This window comes from Seriola lalandi, unplaced genomic scaffold, assembly GCF_002814215.2.
Source record: "Seriola lalandi dorsalis isolate HSWRI2012SDOR001 ecotype SW California unplaced genomic scaffold, Sedor1 jcf7180002054570, whole genome shotgun sequence".
Classification (NCBI taxonomy): Eukaryota; Metazoa; Chordata; class Actinopteri; order Carangiformes; family Carangidae; genus Seriola; species Seriola lalandi.
Genome location: NW_019525123.1, coordinates 1,348,905 through 1,365,828, shown reverse-complemented (window position 1 = coordinate 1,365,828; position 16,924 = coordinate 1,348,905). Strand labels below are relative to the sequence as shown.

Here is a 16,924-nt window from a genome sequence, read left to right as displayed (position 1 = left end):
ACCCCCCACCCCTTCCTGCTTACCTTGGCTAAGCAGCTTTGCATGTTGATTGGGGGAGGGCTAATCCAGTTTGCAGCTGTCGTAGACCAATGATGAATCACCTTTCCGTCATTTGGCCGTGCTCCCCTTGCTCAGGGAGGAGGGAGGAGGGAGGACCTGGAGGAGGAAACAACAGTGGAGCAGGGCTGCGGCTCGAAGAGAGACAATGTGCGCCTCTGTTCCCCCGCTAGCCCTCTCTTCCCATTCTGCTCCAGAATAACAATAATGTTTTCTCAGACAAGCCTTTTTGTGTCATGGATGGCTCTGGACTGTGACATCGAGCCGCAATAACAAGGAGCGACATTGTTTCTGCTGGGGCAGGTGGAGGCAGAATAAAGAAAGAGAGTGGTTTGAGAGGACTCAAAGCCATCTAGGTCCAGGTAAGAGCACAGTTGAGCCAGTGCCAGCAGCATCAGAGACATGTAGCTCTGCGTGGCATCAGAGATCGCCCGAGTCTCTGCTAAACAACTGTCAACTTCTTTCAGTCTGCTGTGTTGTCTGATTAGAGATAGTTATGGCTTTTTAGCTGTCAGCTAATGAGAAAAAAGGTTGGATAAAGGAGAAAAAAAACGGTTTAAGTAATGCGTGTGAGGTGCAGAAATAAGGTTAGCTGTGTCTGGACAGTCCTTAAGTGTTTATATTTGCACCTCTGTGTGGTTGTATGCTTGGAGAGTGTGATATTTTTAGCAGAGAAGTAAATTAATATACCTTTGGGAAAAGGATAATACAGCTTCCTTTATTGGAGTATGTGTGAAGAAGATTGAACTGGCCTTTTGAATTATTGTTTTTTTCTTTTATAACATTTTTGTTGTAGTTGTCTTAGTCTTTTTTTCCATTGATAATTAAATTGGACTTGAACCGCAAGAAAGGAGAGAATTTGTCAAACTATACTGCAAAGTATCATAATATCATAACATAATATAATCTTAAATACAGTAAATGCACATCATAATTTAATATTTTTATCTCATAATTCTGGTTTCTTTTGTGCCATCTGATAGCACTCAGACTACTTACAGTTACTTGAGCATTTATCTTTGTGGCCTTGTGTAAAAGGCCAATGTTTATCGATAGCAGAGATACCCAGAACCCTGGAATATAATTGGAAATGGCAGTATAATGTACAAAACATTTTGTCCTAATTTCATTAACTCACTGTTGCAATGGGAACGGTGGCAGAGACAAATGGGGTCTGGAGTTTGTGGCTGTACTTTTCAAATCACTCGTGCCTTCTTTCTTCTCCATTGTCTATACTTGATCAAATCCTTTGAGCGCACAAATGAGAAGATAGAATAATGTTTTCAGTGGCGTGGTCTTTTGTATAAACACAGAAACAATTAAGGAGCTTGCCAGAGCAAACACATGCCTCGTGAGCTTCTCATCTGCCCATCACTGAGGCATGGGCTCTTATAATCAAGCAGAGTGCTGCACTTTTAACAGGCACATTAACCATTGCCTCAAACCAGCAAACATCTGTTAACAGTCTTCGATACCACACAAAACGATATACACTTAAGGCCATTCTTGCTTAAGATACACCAGAGTAAATTGATAGTAAACTCTTTGTGTTCACATCATATAAAACAGTGACTTGTGAAATTGCTGTAATAAGAGAAACCGAAAAACTATCTTGTCAAAATGTTTACTATTCATTTCATGGTTTGGAATCCCACTGTTTTTCTTTGTGCGTTTGTGAGTGTGTCACATTTTGCCATGTATATGTTTTTTTCATTTTCACAACTAAATTTTTTCTTCAAAATGTCATTTGGCATCAGATAAAAATGTGATTTCTTTAAATTGCATTGAAAATATCACATGCAAGATAACCATTCGTAAAATTGCAGTGAATTTTACATTTTAAATGCAGTTTTAATAGAATTTTTTTTTTTACTCAGCAACTCATCTATAATAGTGTAGATGTTTTTTACTTTGTAGTATCATCACCATTTTATTCATCTAAATCTGGACTACTGTATTTTGCATATTGTATACAACGTTGCATATCAAAGCTGCTTGTCTTCCCTGAAATCAGAGTGTTATGTGTAATTTGATTTGGTGTGTGTGTGTGTGTGTGCGTGCGTGCGTGCCTCGTCAGGTCTATGGAAATGCAGGATCTAGCCAGTCCTCACAGCCGAATAAGTGGAAGCAGTGAATCTCCTAATGGTCCCAACCTCGACAACTCGCACATCAATAACAATTCCATGACACCCAATGGCACTGAAGGTATGTGTGCTGTGCTATATGCTATTATTCTCTCTGTCTTGTATGCTATTCTAAATATATATACAAAAGAAGATGAGAATGGTGATAGATACTGTATTGTAACATTCAGTGTGAAACTGACTTTTTAATCAATAAAGCTAATGCAATGTTGTGTCAAAATCTGAGTTTTTTTTTTAAATAGGGTGAATTAGCAATAATCTTTTGCCTTAATATAATATTAAACAGGCAGTAAAACAATAGAGAAAATGAACCTTATATTTGATGGATTACATTGCAGATTGTTTTGGACCTTACAGGACCAAGCATTGCTAGCATTAATTTCCTCTAGTAGTTATTTTCCAGTGCCTATTAGCTGTTTATATAAGCAACCATGTAATTATTCAAAACTTACAGCATGGAAATGACAGCGTTTTGCATGAGGTTTCTACTGTACATAGTTATTTACTCAGGTGATTCACCTGTGCTTTAAATCTGAGCCTTTGTTTAGTGAAGCAGTCATGCCCATGACACAAACCAAAGGGTTATTAAAAACATCCATCACTGTCATGCAATCTTCAGGTTGAGCTCAGGGTTTATTTCTTTGTATATATATGACACAGGACCCGTAGACATGGTGCAGACTGTCAATGTGTCCAATTGCCATTCTTTGTTTCCCATAGGTGATAACATCACAATGCTTACCACTGCAGACTGGTTGTTAGGTTCTAACTCACAGTCCGCTGCAGGTTTGTCTACTCTTAGTGACACAATGAAAGGACAATACTTGGAGTTTTCCCCAACTCAACTGAGAGCAAGAATGAAAGGAGTCTTTGTGGTTTACCTTTTTACCTACCTCACTCATGGAGAAATTTTAATTTGTATTTCTTTTTAAGGCCCAAAAAATACGCTATTTATCAGCTGAAAAATTCTAAAGTCACCTCAACTATTGTGCCTTTCATTCAGAAACTCTTTGGTATTTGCTGTAATCGTTGTGGTATTCTGTTTCAAGCATGGTTTGACACGACTGGATTTTGAGTCCATTGTTAATGAATGTTCAGATTGTGAACCTGCATACTGTGCATTTTGTTTTCATTTGAACGTTCCATGCCGTTTCCTGAATACAGTGGTTATTGTGTGCTCTGTGACCTGAGTGTGTGCTAGTTTATGCATGCACCTCGCCACTATTTTTTTCATCAGTGTGTTGTTCAAAAGAATTGCCTCTCGTCAACATATGTTTCTGCACTGAACGAGCATAGCGGAAACATGTAAAACATGACAGCAAATGGCTTCTTCAACCATCAGGGATTCCACTGAGCATGACTCGCTTGCCCACATTGTCAATTTGTTTTGCCAAAAAAGAAAAAAGGGGAAAAAAACCCTCCAGCCCGCCTGAAGTGAAATGGATTGATTTCAAAGATTCCTGAGCTGTCAGATAGCTGTGAAATTGTCTTTGCAGATCTATTGCTAAGCTGTATAATGGAGTCAAGGTCAAACAGCGTTCGCTACACTCTTAAAAAGATTTTATACACCATATATTTCCTTGACATTTCAATTTTAACTTGTAATTTTTTATCATTGACTCTTAACATACACCCACAGTAGTGATTTTTATTTTATGCTATATTTAAGTACTGATAAGCCGGTAATTCATCATTCAATAAAAATGATAATGCAAGACTTTTTAGTTAGAAGTTTTTAGTAGACTATTTTTTTTTTGTTAATGAAATATCAAATAAAGTGCAATTGATATTGCTTTTGCAAAATAGTTAAAAGCGCATTTTTGAAATAAACAAATAAGATTTACCGGAAATGAAGATAAGTAAGATAAGGATCAGTGATAAAGATAAAGCTAAGTCTCTTGAAAAATCAGATAAATCCCATCAAAAAGAATTAAAGATAATAGAATAAAGAAATATATTGAAACCATTGGAACTAATACATATATAATATATAATTTTTATCATGCATTTGAATTTGCTGACATTATTGTAACTACTGTTGAAAAGTTGGTTGACTGCTTCCTTGCACCTCTGCACTTTTGTTTTTATTTCATACAGTAAAGTAACTTTTGATTAGTTTTCAATGTGAATGTGAAAATCCGAAAAGCTGATATATAGCTACACATTAATCTGATCTTTTTTATTTTTCAGACATTGATTTGGACCGTTTGGTGACAATGTGGCTTCTTTGTTTGCAGTTAAAACCGAGCCAATGAGCAGCAGCGAACTCGCCACCTCGGTAGCAGACACCTCTCTAGACAGCTTCTCAGGATCAGGTGAGCGGGGAGGACTCAGTGTGTGTGTGTATTCATGTGTCTGGTTGCTTCTCTCTCTCATACACACACACACACACACACACACACACACACACACAGAGAGATGCAGAACTGATTAGGGAGAGATGATCCTGGAGATGGGTGTCTGATAAGCTGGGCCTCAGGAAGTGTCCCTGTAGCTAAAACGCCAATATTGTGTGTGTGTGTGTGTGTGTGTGTGAGTGTTTAAGAGACTCTACCTTACTTTTGTCAGCACATATATATGCTGTGCTTGCTTGTGTGTGTGTGTGTGTGTGTGTGTGTGTGTGTGTGTGTGTGTGTGTGTGTGTCTGTGTGTGTGTGTGTGTGTGGTGTGTGTGTGTGTTAACACTGCTGGTTCCCATGCCAGTGAGGACTGAATTGTGACCTGTAATGCACTGAGCCTGTCTGTCCAGTGGAGTGACATGACGTCCCAGTGGCCCTCGCTCTCCACGGGCTGTTACCCTATCACCCTGTCAGAGCCAGGGTTTTCACACCCTCCTCTCAGCATGGGAACATCAGACAGATAAACACACACGCAGGCATTGCTAAATAAAACCAAGCCCTCTGAGTATAATGAGCATTGTAAGAATTGTAAAAGAAATAATGACTAATGTGATAATTTTTTAGCTTATTTCTTTTTCCACCCTGAGTGGTATCTATGTCAACCTGCAGTGCTATGTTACGTTTTCTATAAACCTTTATTAATAGCATTGCATCCAACTGTGCATCGTATTATCTTGCTGCTAATTTTCCTGTTTTTCCTCAACTGTTTAACTAAGTACTTGATACTTTAATGCTAGAGGTGCATAAATCACTGGTATGACTTTTGTCTGTGACAGTATTAATGAAATTTAGTAATCTTATACCCCATATCCTCCGTGGGGAAACCCAAAGCTCCGTTCAGAAGAGCAGGTTTTGTCCAGTGGCAGGTGCTGCTGATGTGGGAAAAGTGTTCAATATTAATAACGTGTGTGAGGGGTTACAGCATACAGTTACACACAGTTAGCACTCCCCCGCAACCAAATCCCATATTTTACATGTCATGACCAATTAGACAGATGTTTCAAAACTGTGCCACTCGGCTGCAGTTAAATGCGAGAACTGATTCTTGCCTGTCTCATTTATTCAGTGTTTTTAATAAACTGAATTTTTGAGAAAAATGTACTCAACATAAAGTGTTCCAATTTAAACCTCCATTGGTTGTGTTTTATTGCAAATTTACATATCATTTAAAATACATTTTCAAAATGAGTGATTAAATTAAAACCGATAACAGTACTTTTGTTTTTTTTTTTATACAAGCGTCAAAGTGGAAGCTGAACTCTTGCAGCTTGGATTTCTTGTGTGTTAGGAATTTTATGTTTAGATTTTATTTATTTTACTTTTTTCCAAAATTCGTATGTCTAATTTATGAACTAAAGTCTGCAGGTAACACTGAGAACATTAATATAAATTCCCTTTTTCTTATTAATTAGAGTTTATTTGGCATTTTAAAAAAACTTAAAAAAGAAAAAAAAAAACACTGACAAGCCCACCGTGTGTGTGTGTGTGTGTGTGTGTGTGTGTGTGTGTGAGAGATACATGACTCTTATAGCAGATTTAATAACACTGAATTATTTGTGGCTGAACTTTCACAAGTTAACAGCACCGTGGAACCACAAAGTCGTACGCTTAATGAAGGAATGATTATGCAGTAGCACTCATTACCTGCAATCAGTGATGTCACTTCCAATGTGGTTGTGGCTTGAAAAGCCCAAGGCAACTGAAGCCACAGGCCGAGACTGATTCAGACCATCCTGTGAGTGTTTACACCAGTGGTCGTCATAGCAGCCCAGAAGTATCTCAGAGATACGTGGGTCAGCAGAAAAACCTGATGTTCTTACCTGATTATTTTACTTCATTATTGCTCTCCGGTTTTCAACCTTAAATAAGGTTACCGAAATAAATAGAGTAATGCAATGTAATTACTGTTTCCTTGGAATCCAGAAGTTCTGTTGGCAAAAGATAATATTTACCTTATTTCTTAATGTTTAAATATGTGCTTGCCTCTTTTCTTTTTAACTCTCCTCAGCTATTGGAACCAGTGGCTTCAGCCCAAGACAAACTCACCAGTTCTCTCCACAGATTTATCCTTCCAAGTAAGGCTTCTTTTATTTTTCTTTAAAAAATAAGCAGCATCCAACTTCGTTTGGATCTTTAATTAGATCCTTCTGTTAGATCGGGGGGTTCTCGACTGGCTTTGTTTGCTGGGATGTCTGCAGCTTGCGCGCTCTAAAATCTGTCGTAATTATTATCTTGCAAAAATTTCCTTTGCCATTTATTGTTCTTTCACTATGTATATGAGCTGTGAGATGCTATCTGTTTTACCGCTTGGCTCGGTGTTTAGAATGAAGTAGCACAATCACAAGGAATTTGTCAGTAAGTGAAGTTTGTGTTTCCTTTCTCACTTTTGTCTTTTGTTTCTTTTCTCAAACAGCAGAACATATCCGCATATTCTTCCTACCCCTTCATCCCAAAATATGGCTGCGTATGGGCAGACGCAGTACACCACAGGAATGCAGCAGGCCGCAGCTTATGCTAGCTACCCCCAGCCTGGCCAGCCGTATGGCATCCCAGCTTACGGTAAGATTTCTCTAACACAAATCATAACCTTCTCTTGTCTTGCTGAAGTTGCCTGCTAACAAGGTCAGTGTTGTGTAAATTGAATGCATGCATAGACAGAGAAATTTACAACTAAATATTTTTCCTTCCTGAAGGTCAGGACCTTGTTCATTACAAACCATGTTCCCACAATTCCTCCAGTAAAGCAAGACCAGGAGAGATGCTGAGTTCTTGTCTAGTGCCTGCCTATTCTCCTCCACTGCAATAAAACAGAATTTGCTTGTCAAGCTGTTCAGATGGATCTGAAAGATTAGTGATATAAATCTGAAAACAAAAACTGGTTTCCTCTGGCACTGCAAGAGAACGCATAGAGTACAAGGCTCACTGTAGGCTTTATTTGTCCAAAGTCTTTGGAGTGTTTTGACCCCAGAAGACTCTCCAATATGTGCAGGAATTTATACTGTTTATTTGAATGGAGCCCTGCAACCTACCGTTGCACAGAAACTGCATCGAGACTGATTCAATATAAGCAGCGGCCGGTTTGACTCACAAACACAAGCACAATGTTTTAATACTTGTGCATCCTCTTACAGATGACTTATCTTACATGATGATATTAATGATGATGATGATGATAACGTAATATCAAACAATCATAGTCCAAACACACGTTTTGGTTTACAGTCAAGTAGAAAGGTCTTTCGCAGTGTGACAGCACCCAGTGCAAGATAATAATTCTAAACAACTGATGATAGTAAAAATCTTTATTCAGATAATCAGCGCTTGTCCATTGTGATTAGTGCAGAGAGAGGCTGCGTCCCTTTGCTGTGTCCAGTGTAATTTAAACCTCTGTGTTGACTGTTGTCTGTGCATCAAACCGATCTGGTGTCACTAACTGATTTAGGTCCATTGTGGGCAGGCATAAAGACGGAGGGGGGTCTGAGCCAGTCCCAATCCCCGGGACAGACAGGTTTCCTAAGCTATGGCTCTGGCTTCACCACGCCGCAGACAGGACAGGCTCCCTACAGCTACCAGATGCAGGGTGAGGACATCTTTGTGAATCCTTCATCATTTTCTCTGTGCATTCTTACAAGTGAAGACTGGGTGTATGTATGGTGTCAAATCGCAACGTCTTCACTGTCTCATAAAATTGACAGCATGCCCAATTTTATAATTGCAACATTTTCCCAGCAAAATCATGATTGGTCTACAAAACTACAAAGCAGATTTTGATTCACCAGCAATCTAGAAATACCTAGTGTAGCTTTGATGGGAATCTGGTTACTTGTATATTTTCTCCTGTTTTGTTTGTGTTTTTTCTTTTACTTAGACCCGCCGCTCTGCAAATCTATTTTTGTCCTTCGAACCTCATTGTCAAAGTACTCATCTGCAGTGTCCTTACTTACATATTACTTTGTCTAACTTCATTATGTCTGCCATGCGTTCCCTCTGCTTAGCCCAATCCACATAAAGTTTATTCTACTCTTTGAAAAAGATGAGAGAGAATAGGTCTCTGTCCCTGATTTAACCGTGTGCAGAGCTAGACTGATTCACAACACGGCCCTCGCCCTCACCCCAGAAGATGGTTGCATCCCAGCAGTTGTTACATGCAGCCACAACGGCTGCCTGCTTCTCTTCTCCTCTTAAAAGAATCAACACAGATGGAAAAATGGCAGGCACTTAGGAGGCACCAGCCATGTCCCTACTCCCCAGCCTTTGTTTTTTCTCTCCCTGTGATGATATTTGTATTTGTTTAAGAGCTGAGACCATGGAGATTTATGGCTTTAAAACCGATAAAAATGAGTTGCGCCTGCACTCCCCCTCTTTTGCTCTTTCTGTCCAGTCTTTCAGCCAGTTTAAATTCAGTTCAGGCCTCCTGCCATGTAGTATTTCTGCTATTCTCTTTGTATTGGTTGGAAAACACTCTGTTCCCCGGCAGCACCTGCACCCAGGCAAGGACAGTTAGCTAAGAGATAGCGTAGTCTTAGTGTTCTCTCCTGTAATATCTAATGTGTGACAGTAGAAACATCTCCACATGTTGTTGAAAAGCCTCCAGAGCATCTCACAATAAATAACGCCAGCTCAGCAGCAGATGTGGCGCGGGGAAGCCTCTTTTCCACGCCTCTTAACCAAATACAGGCGGCCACAGCCAGAGTTTTGCAGCGTGCATACGAGCGCCTGAAAAAAGAGGCGGCAGAGAGAGGGAGAGTGAAAGAAAGAGAGCAGGAGACGGAGCATGTGCGGCAGAATGCACAAGCTGCTATCCTGCCCTTAGTGGTTTAACTCACGATGACAGTATTATGTGCCCATTCATCTTCTAAGTATTATGCTCTTACTCTGTGTTTCTCTTTCCCTCCGTCTATCTCTGTCTCTCCCTCACTCTCGCCCGCTATCTCTGGCTATCGGATGCCCCACGTAGCAATAAGTGCGTTAGTAATTGACAGCCATGTTAGATGACAGATTGACCACTATTCTGGCCCTGTGTTCTCTAACTGTGGCTCTGGCCCTTTGCCACACCATCATCATTATTCTTTCTGGCCTATTGATCTGCCTGGGTGAGGTGCCTCAGGCCTGGGTGTCCCAACCAAAGAATCTTTTTCTACATCTGATACTCCCCCTCCCTGCCAGTGTCCCTGCCACCAGCCTGTGGCCAGCTGTCAAGGCGGAGGACGATTAGATTAATGTTTTTGCTCCTTGCTTTCATGTCCGATGCCATGGAGCTTTGTGTGGGTGCTAAAGTAGTGGCACCAAATCATGGAGGGGACAAAAGGCGTTTTTGTGCTCCTTGGCTTTGTGATCCCTTGTAGCAGTTTATGCGGTGCATCTCACGGATGGCCAGAAAAAGCCGAAAACATCAGAGGTGTGCAAAGAAATGGAGAGATTGTGCTGATGGCGGGATTGAGCAGATGCTAATTAGGTGAATAATTGGATTCCAGCATTCTGTCCCAGTGGCACTGCAAGCTGAAGTAGCTGAAGCCTTGGTTGCCTTTTTAAAAGGAGAGCCCCATCTGGACTTGATAGCCTATTCCCAAGTGGGGCATACAAACTTCTGCTACAAATATTGTGCACTGATGATAGACATAGCCCATGGCAAGGGGACTGATCAAGCAAAGCAAATGGACTTCCAATTGTGGAGCCAGAAGGCAGGAGGGAAGGAGGAGAGGAGGGAGGGATGATGTCTGGTCTTGAGTGAGTGAACTAACTGGAGCAGGACAGGGGGAGGGAGAGAAAACATGCCCCCCAGGGAACCACAAGACCCCTTCTTTCTCCCCCTACTATAACCAACACCACCAATCCCAACAGCACGGGCTCATTCTCACTGAGCTAGCAGGGGTCCCCTCGGCTTTTATGTGGCTCCTTGTTCTCCACAGAGCAACCCTCAAACCCTTCCAGTGAGAGCTTTTATGACTGTTTGAACTGTGCATTAGGCTAATTTGTTGTCCTTCGCAGCATTACTCCTCCTCCTCTCTGTCTTTTTGTTCTGTTGGACTTTCACTTGATGTTGAACTTTCTACGGAGAACACAAAAGTTTTAAAATTCCCCCCGCAGGCCTTGAAATATCAAACAAAACAACAAAGCGAGAGAACAGTTCTGGGTCCAGGTTGGAAAACATGGTAAAAAATCTGCTGTGTGTGTAATTGCTGGAAGCAGAATGTGAGAAACTGCACAAATAATTAGTAGATCCTGGTAATCTTGGGTGCTTGGGAGATATTTGTTTCTCTTTTTTAGCCACAGTGCTGGGTACTTTGCTAACTGACAAGGATAAAAACTGCCCTAAGTCTTCTTTTTTTCGTGCTTTCTTCCATACGGTACCCTTCGTGCCTGGGCCCCCCCTCTCATTTCCCTGATCCTTCCCCCTGTTCTGAAAGCTGCTTCACGTTTGTCACGGTGTGGGAGGGCCCTCCTGATGGGGCCAATGACCAGAGGATGAAAGGAACTCACTCTGTTTGTCTCTGGGAACAAAGGTGTAATTACGCCCCCATTTAGGAACAGTAAATTTATCTCCCCCTTCGTTTTCGCTGAAGCGACGGGGTATTTTTTGGCTTCGGGGGGGATCACTGCAATGATAAGTGAAGAAGCTGTTTTAAGAATGCAACGGTAGTGCTCATTAATGTCCCCGGTGGGTGTATGGAGTAACAATATGTCTTTGTATGGACAGAGATGAGAAATAAAGCCCAGGGGTCATATTTGTGAAAGTTGTTAGAACTGCTATGACACAGATGTTTTTTAAATACATTACTTGTAATGAAATCTGTAAAACTCAAGCACCTGTTATTACTGTAGGCAGAGAAAGTCGACAACTTCCCACAACTTTTCTATAGTTACTACTCACCGACCAATCGCAGGCATTAGCTCTGAACACATGTAATGAACTGTTCTCCTTTTTATAAACATGAATATGGCTGCAAACAAGAGAATTTCAATTTTAATATTTGCACATCTGAAGCAACTTTTATTCACAGATTAAAAGAGAATTATAAAATGAAGTAAATGAAGATGTCAAATTATAACGGTTTTTGCAGAGTACATCTACTTTATTCTCAGAGATAATTGAATGATCATGATAATTGTGATCTCAACAATAAGCAAAAATAATTTTAGTTTAAATATACACAGCTCCCTCATGCTTTCCTCGTCATCCTGCTGTCTTTCTACTGTGTCTATGATCCCTTGCTGCTGTTCTCTGGCCTGACATGACAGTACAGGTGGATGGCCACTGAACAGAGAAGTCATGGCCCTTGGGGGCTGCTGCTGCTGCTCCTCTCCTCTATGATTCATGTCATGTATATTATTAAGCCATTAGATGCTATCAACCCCTCTGAATGATTTAATTTTCCCAGAGGGCTGTCTTTTGAGCAAGTGAAAAGAAGAACATACATATTCATTGGGGCTGGCTGTCAGCAGCCAACCCCCCCAGTGGAACTCACTCTGACCTCATCCCTACTTCCGTACGCATCTCTGTCTCACTACGCAGCCTATGTGCACCCCCACCCACCCCCAAAACCACCCACCATTTCCATCCCCCCTTTCCCAACGCCACCCTTCGGTAGCTCACACACAACAGTCTCTTGTGTTCTTCACATTGTGCGAGCATGGATGGCTTTGGAAGCAAGTTCTGTCCATCCCTCACCCTTCTCTGCCTTCCCCTCCCATCATTCATCAGGCCTGATCCAATCACTGATAAGGAAGGAAGAGGAGAAAGATAAGGTCGCTGTTTGGAGCTCCCTCAGGCCTCCCTCTGTTCACCACCTCAAATAGTTGTTTCACAAAAGACTAATCTTTTTTTCCCTAACAATGTGCCGTTTCATTTCTGTCACTGCACTGCTTTTCCGTACAATAATAATGTCTTTTGAGATAATATGTTGTATGTATAACTCAAACTGTATTTTTGTCCTCAAAGGTGGTACTTTTACAACAACTTCAGGATTGTATGCAGGAAACAACTCCCTGACAAATTCGACTGGCTTCAACAGCACACAACAGGTAGCTGTGCACTTCTTCCTCTTAGTTCTGCCCCTCTGATCTGGTATCAGTATGCAGCTATCAGTTTATATAAGTTTGAATTGCAGACGTCTTCCCAGCCTGGAAATCTTTATGAAACATGCACACTCAATATGTTACATTTCATCCGTGACACATTCAAACATAAATCACTCAGGATGTCAAAAGCTTTGTACGCAGGATTATCTACTGTACCTCCTCCAACACATATGTATTATGCCACAGAGGAAAGGAAGAAGAAAAAAAAACAAGACAGATCGTTGTCCAGATGTAGGACAGAACAGACATGTGTTTGCATTTATGTTTTGGAATCTGCACTGTAAAGTAGCAACACTGGTGCAGGGCAAATCTCACATTACTCTGCCAAACCTTTTTCTCCTCCTCAACTCTGCTACCTTTTGTCTTTCTGCCTCCGCCTTTTTGATCAAAATTTTCCCTCTCACACCATTATTTATCTACCTTTGCTTTATATCTCATTTCTTCTCATCATGCCTTATCTTTATCCATATACACTGTCTTTCTCCACAGGACTACCCCAGTTATCCAGCCTTCGGCCAGGGCCAGTATGCTCAGTATTACAACAGCTCACCCTACACTTCGCCCTACATGACGAGTAACAACACCAGCCCTAGCACGCCCTCCACCACCACCACCTACACCCTCCAGGAGCCACCCGCCGGCATCACCAGTCAGGCCCTCACAGACAACTCTGCAGGTAGGAATCAAACCACAGGCAGCCGGGTATCCTTGTGTAACCTGAATATCAGGAGTTTGATCCTTGTAGGAGCCATGTTTCTTTTTGAAACCAGTGGGCCACTGAACTCCTTCCTTCTCACTCACTTGAAGTTGTGCTTGATAAGAGAGCATAAGCTAAACACCAAAAATATTTTTTCTTTCTTTCTTTTCTAACTCATGCACAAGGAAGAAATGATTTCATCAAGCAAGAAAAAAAAGTTTATAGTGAAAACATATGAAGAATTTCCGATAATTACATGTTGCATTAATGGATCATCTGGCAATCGAACACTGATTTTATCATTAAATCATTCTAACATTTATGTTTGCATTTCAAATTGTCATCAATCAACACCAAATACATCAGGCTTTAACTAAACATAATTTCATACACACTCATCCAATTTAAATAAATGACATATTCGCTTTTTCTAGTTGACATGTACTCTGTTACCTCTCGTTTATTAAATCAGCATGGAGCACAATAGCTTCTAGTATGTGCTCCACAGTTGATTTATGATATGTTTGTTACCTGTAGATTCATCCCTAAATAATGTCGCAGGAAGCTGTCTGTCCTGCATCAAGACAAATGGTCACTCAAACATTTTTGCTAAAAGCAAATAATAGCTCATCTTTAACACACTTTTTTTTATACTCTCCTTCCTTCTTTCCTTCCTTTCAGGAGAGTACAGTACCATTCACAGTCCATCAACCCCCATTAAAGATTCAGATTCAGATCGATTGCGCCGAGCCTCGGATGGAAAGTCACGTGGCCGGGGAAGAAGGAACAACAACCCATCACCGCCGCCCGACTCCGACCTTGAGGTAGGGTGAGCCCGCTACCTTGGCGACAGACAGCCTCGCCCTGTCTGAGGCACATGGACACTAATCCACTTACTGTATGTGCTGCCACACCAACTTTAACACTTGATGGGCATTAATACTTAAAGATCTGAATCCTTAACTATAAATGCATTCTTAATGCATTGTGGAATATATGACATCATTAAACACATATCTTATATAAAGTTCTTGTGTAGACTTCATAAATAAATAACAGGGCATGTGATTAAGTAAGTCATCACTGAAGTGAATAACATATATATTCTAGTCATCAAAGACTGGACACTAGCTGTGACTAAAAATGGTACTACCATACCATGAGCCGTAAAAAACTCTGATAGTGACCATATGTCAAAATAAACTCCTGGTAATTCAGAGGGCTCTTCATTAATATGATATGAGGAGGTTAATAGCACCCATTATAGCGCTGACATCATGGCATGTTAACATATCTAGTTAATTAGTTTGTCACTATTGATTACTCTAATGTAAAGGGCAAGGGCTGGAAAGCGTGTGGTGGGGTGATGGGAGGAGTGTTGCGGTGACCAACCCAAGCAAATGGATCTCGGTCCCTGTGGCGCACAAATACACGCTCCTGGCCTATTGACCAGGAGGATCACCTTGCAGTCCTACAGAGTGCACCATTGATTTTGCCTCTTTTCTCTCTGTTTTTCTTTGTTTCTTTCTTCCCCCCTCTGCCCTCATATCTCTCCAGCGAGTTTTCATCTGGGACCTGGATGAAACAATCATCGTTTTCCATTCCTTGCTTACGGGTTCTTATGCCAACAGATACGGACGGGTGAGTGACATCAGACTGCAGCAGTAGCGGTTGCACTTTATCAGTAAAACACATAAATATTAAAAGGAGGGAAAAAAAGCACATTGAGGGCGGGATAGATTTCACTGTGCTTTAAGTCCATAGTGAGAAGACAGAGCAGAACTCGGTGTACAGATAATTATTTCTTTTTTTTAATAGGTCCAATAAGGCTTGGCAAGTATTTGACTGCTCTTTGCAGCTGTTAGAGCTATGCATGGCTGGTCGGGGCTCGGCTGTAGGGGCTCACAACAGTTGCACTCTGGATGTCTATTGACACATCTTAAGTGTTCCTTTCTCCTTCAGAAATGCCACATTGTTAGTTTAATTAAGTGCTTCTCAATCCATCCCTTTCAGGCAGGGATCTCCCTGGAGATCCTGGCAGGAGAGAGAGTCCACCAAATGTAATTCAGTCAAACTCCCTATATATATACATATATATATAATTATACTGAAAGGTCATTTTCTATCCCATTTCGCTGTGTATGCTCATAAGATGGAGAGTTTGCTTCTCAAGGCTTTGCTATTTGTTGATCCATGTAAATTGCTTCTCTAAATTTAAACTTTGAAAACAAACAATTTGGGAAACACAGCCGAATCCTATTCTCATGGTTTTGTTGAGGTCATAGGTTCTATATAGCATCTTCCTCACTGCTCTTCCCATTTAGATATAGTACACATGAATAAAATGACGTTAGAATCTTAACATTAATTCATCACAAATTCAGCATTTTTGAAATTATAAATTGATCTAGATTTTGTTTTTCTTTGCCTAAACGCAGCATTTCTAATCACCAGTTGTTTTGGCTATGGAAGTGTCTGGGTTTTGAAGTTGAAAATGACATATTGCTCCTCATATGTCAGACAGCTTAGTGTCTGCGGCCCATGCTCGGTGCCTTTGTTCTGGTATGAGGGGGTGTTTGATGGGGGCAGTGTTTTGTTTTTGGGGTGAAAGAGGGCTGCCCCACGACCCTCCACTGTTTATTTACTTTATTCTCAGCTCTGCATGCTGGGTAAAGAGAGAGCTAAGGCTTAGGGAGCTGTGGCTCGGTGATGAGGGACTCTTCAACCACACACACACACACTCACACACGCACACACACACACACTCAAACATGCATACACAGGGTCTCCAGTGTGCTCCTCTGAAACAGGAAACACTCCTGACTCCATAAGGGCCCATTCCATCAGAGCTCAGCTATAGGATGTGACAGCCGCTACAGTCCCTCTCACTCCGTTTTCTCTTTTGTTCTCTGTTTTTCTCCTCGGCTGCTCATTTCTCTCCATTTTTTTACCAATTTTTTTTTCCTACTCATGCTCCAAACTGCTGACACTATCACAATAAAGCCATATTATAAGGGGCAGACATGCTTACTCACAGAAACCACAGAGCATGCCACCTCAAAGCTTATCAGAAATGCAAATCTGTAAACTACCTACCTGTAGAAACCAACTTCTCCCACATTCACCACAACAACCACCCCATCTCCTCCCCTTCTCCTCCCTCCTGTCTATCATTCATGTCATCCCTATCTTAATGGCATAAACAAAAAAGTTACAAAACAGTTTTCCCTCCAAGCTGCTTTGAGCTTACTATAAATAGATGAGTATCTGAGTGAACACACATCCACACTTTCTCTCTTTTACTGTGACCTCCCACCCTCTCTCTCTGACTCCGTTTCTGTCTCTCTCTCTCTCTCGGTCTCTCTCTCTCTCTCTCTCTCTCTCTCTCCCTCATACACACATAAACACACTGCTGTTCTTATCAGCTCTTTTAATTGGCATCAAGGCAGCTCACCCCCATAAAGCTGATGGTTGAGGCCAGCTGTGCTGCTATTGGGTTGGCCAGAGCTAGAGCTTAAAGTGGGTGGGGATGGGGGGTGTTATTGGTT

At 41.3% G+C, this 16,924-nt stretch overlaps 1 protein-coding gene across 9 annotated transcripts in view; it reads left to right on the top strand.

Moving 5' to 3' along the window:
- eya1 (EYA transcriptional coactivator and phosphatase 1) overlaps positions 1 to 16,924 on the top strand; it is a 62,392-nt gene that overhangs the window by 27,879 nt on the left and 17,589 nt on the right. For 3 of the 9 annotated variants that reach the window (XM_087176802.1, XM_087176800.1, XM_087176799.1), the window contains 10 exons: positions 2,135 to 2,262; positions 2,922 to 2,987; positions 4,439 to 4,516; positions 6,609 to 6,675; positions 7,014 to 7,159; positions 8,043 to 8,180; positions 12,540 to 12,622; positions 13,169 to 13,355; positions 14,058 to 14,200; positions 14,934 to 15,017. In XM_087176802.1, coding sequence (XP_087032928.1) covers positions 2,139 to 2,262; positions 2,922 to 2,987; positions 4,439 to 4,516; positions 6,609 to 6,675; positions 7,014 to 7,159; positions 8,043 to 8,180; positions 12,540 to 12,622; positions 13,169 to 13,355; positions 14,058 to 14,200; positions 14,934 to 15,017 — 1,116 coding nt within the window. In that variant the 5' untranslated portion in view covers positions 2,135 to 2,138. Of the gene's footprint in view, positions 1 to 148; positions 420 to 2,134; positions 2,263 to 2,921; positions 2,988 to 4,438; positions 4,517 to 6,608; positions 6,676 to 7,013; positions 7,160 to 8,042; positions 8,181 to 12,539; positions 12,623 to 13,168; positions 13,356 to 14,057; positions 14,201 to 14,933; positions 15,018 to 16,924 lie in introns of those variants that run through there. The other 6 variants (XM_087176801.1, XM_087176803.1, XM_023416898.2 and 3 more) reach the window with 6 other exon arrangements.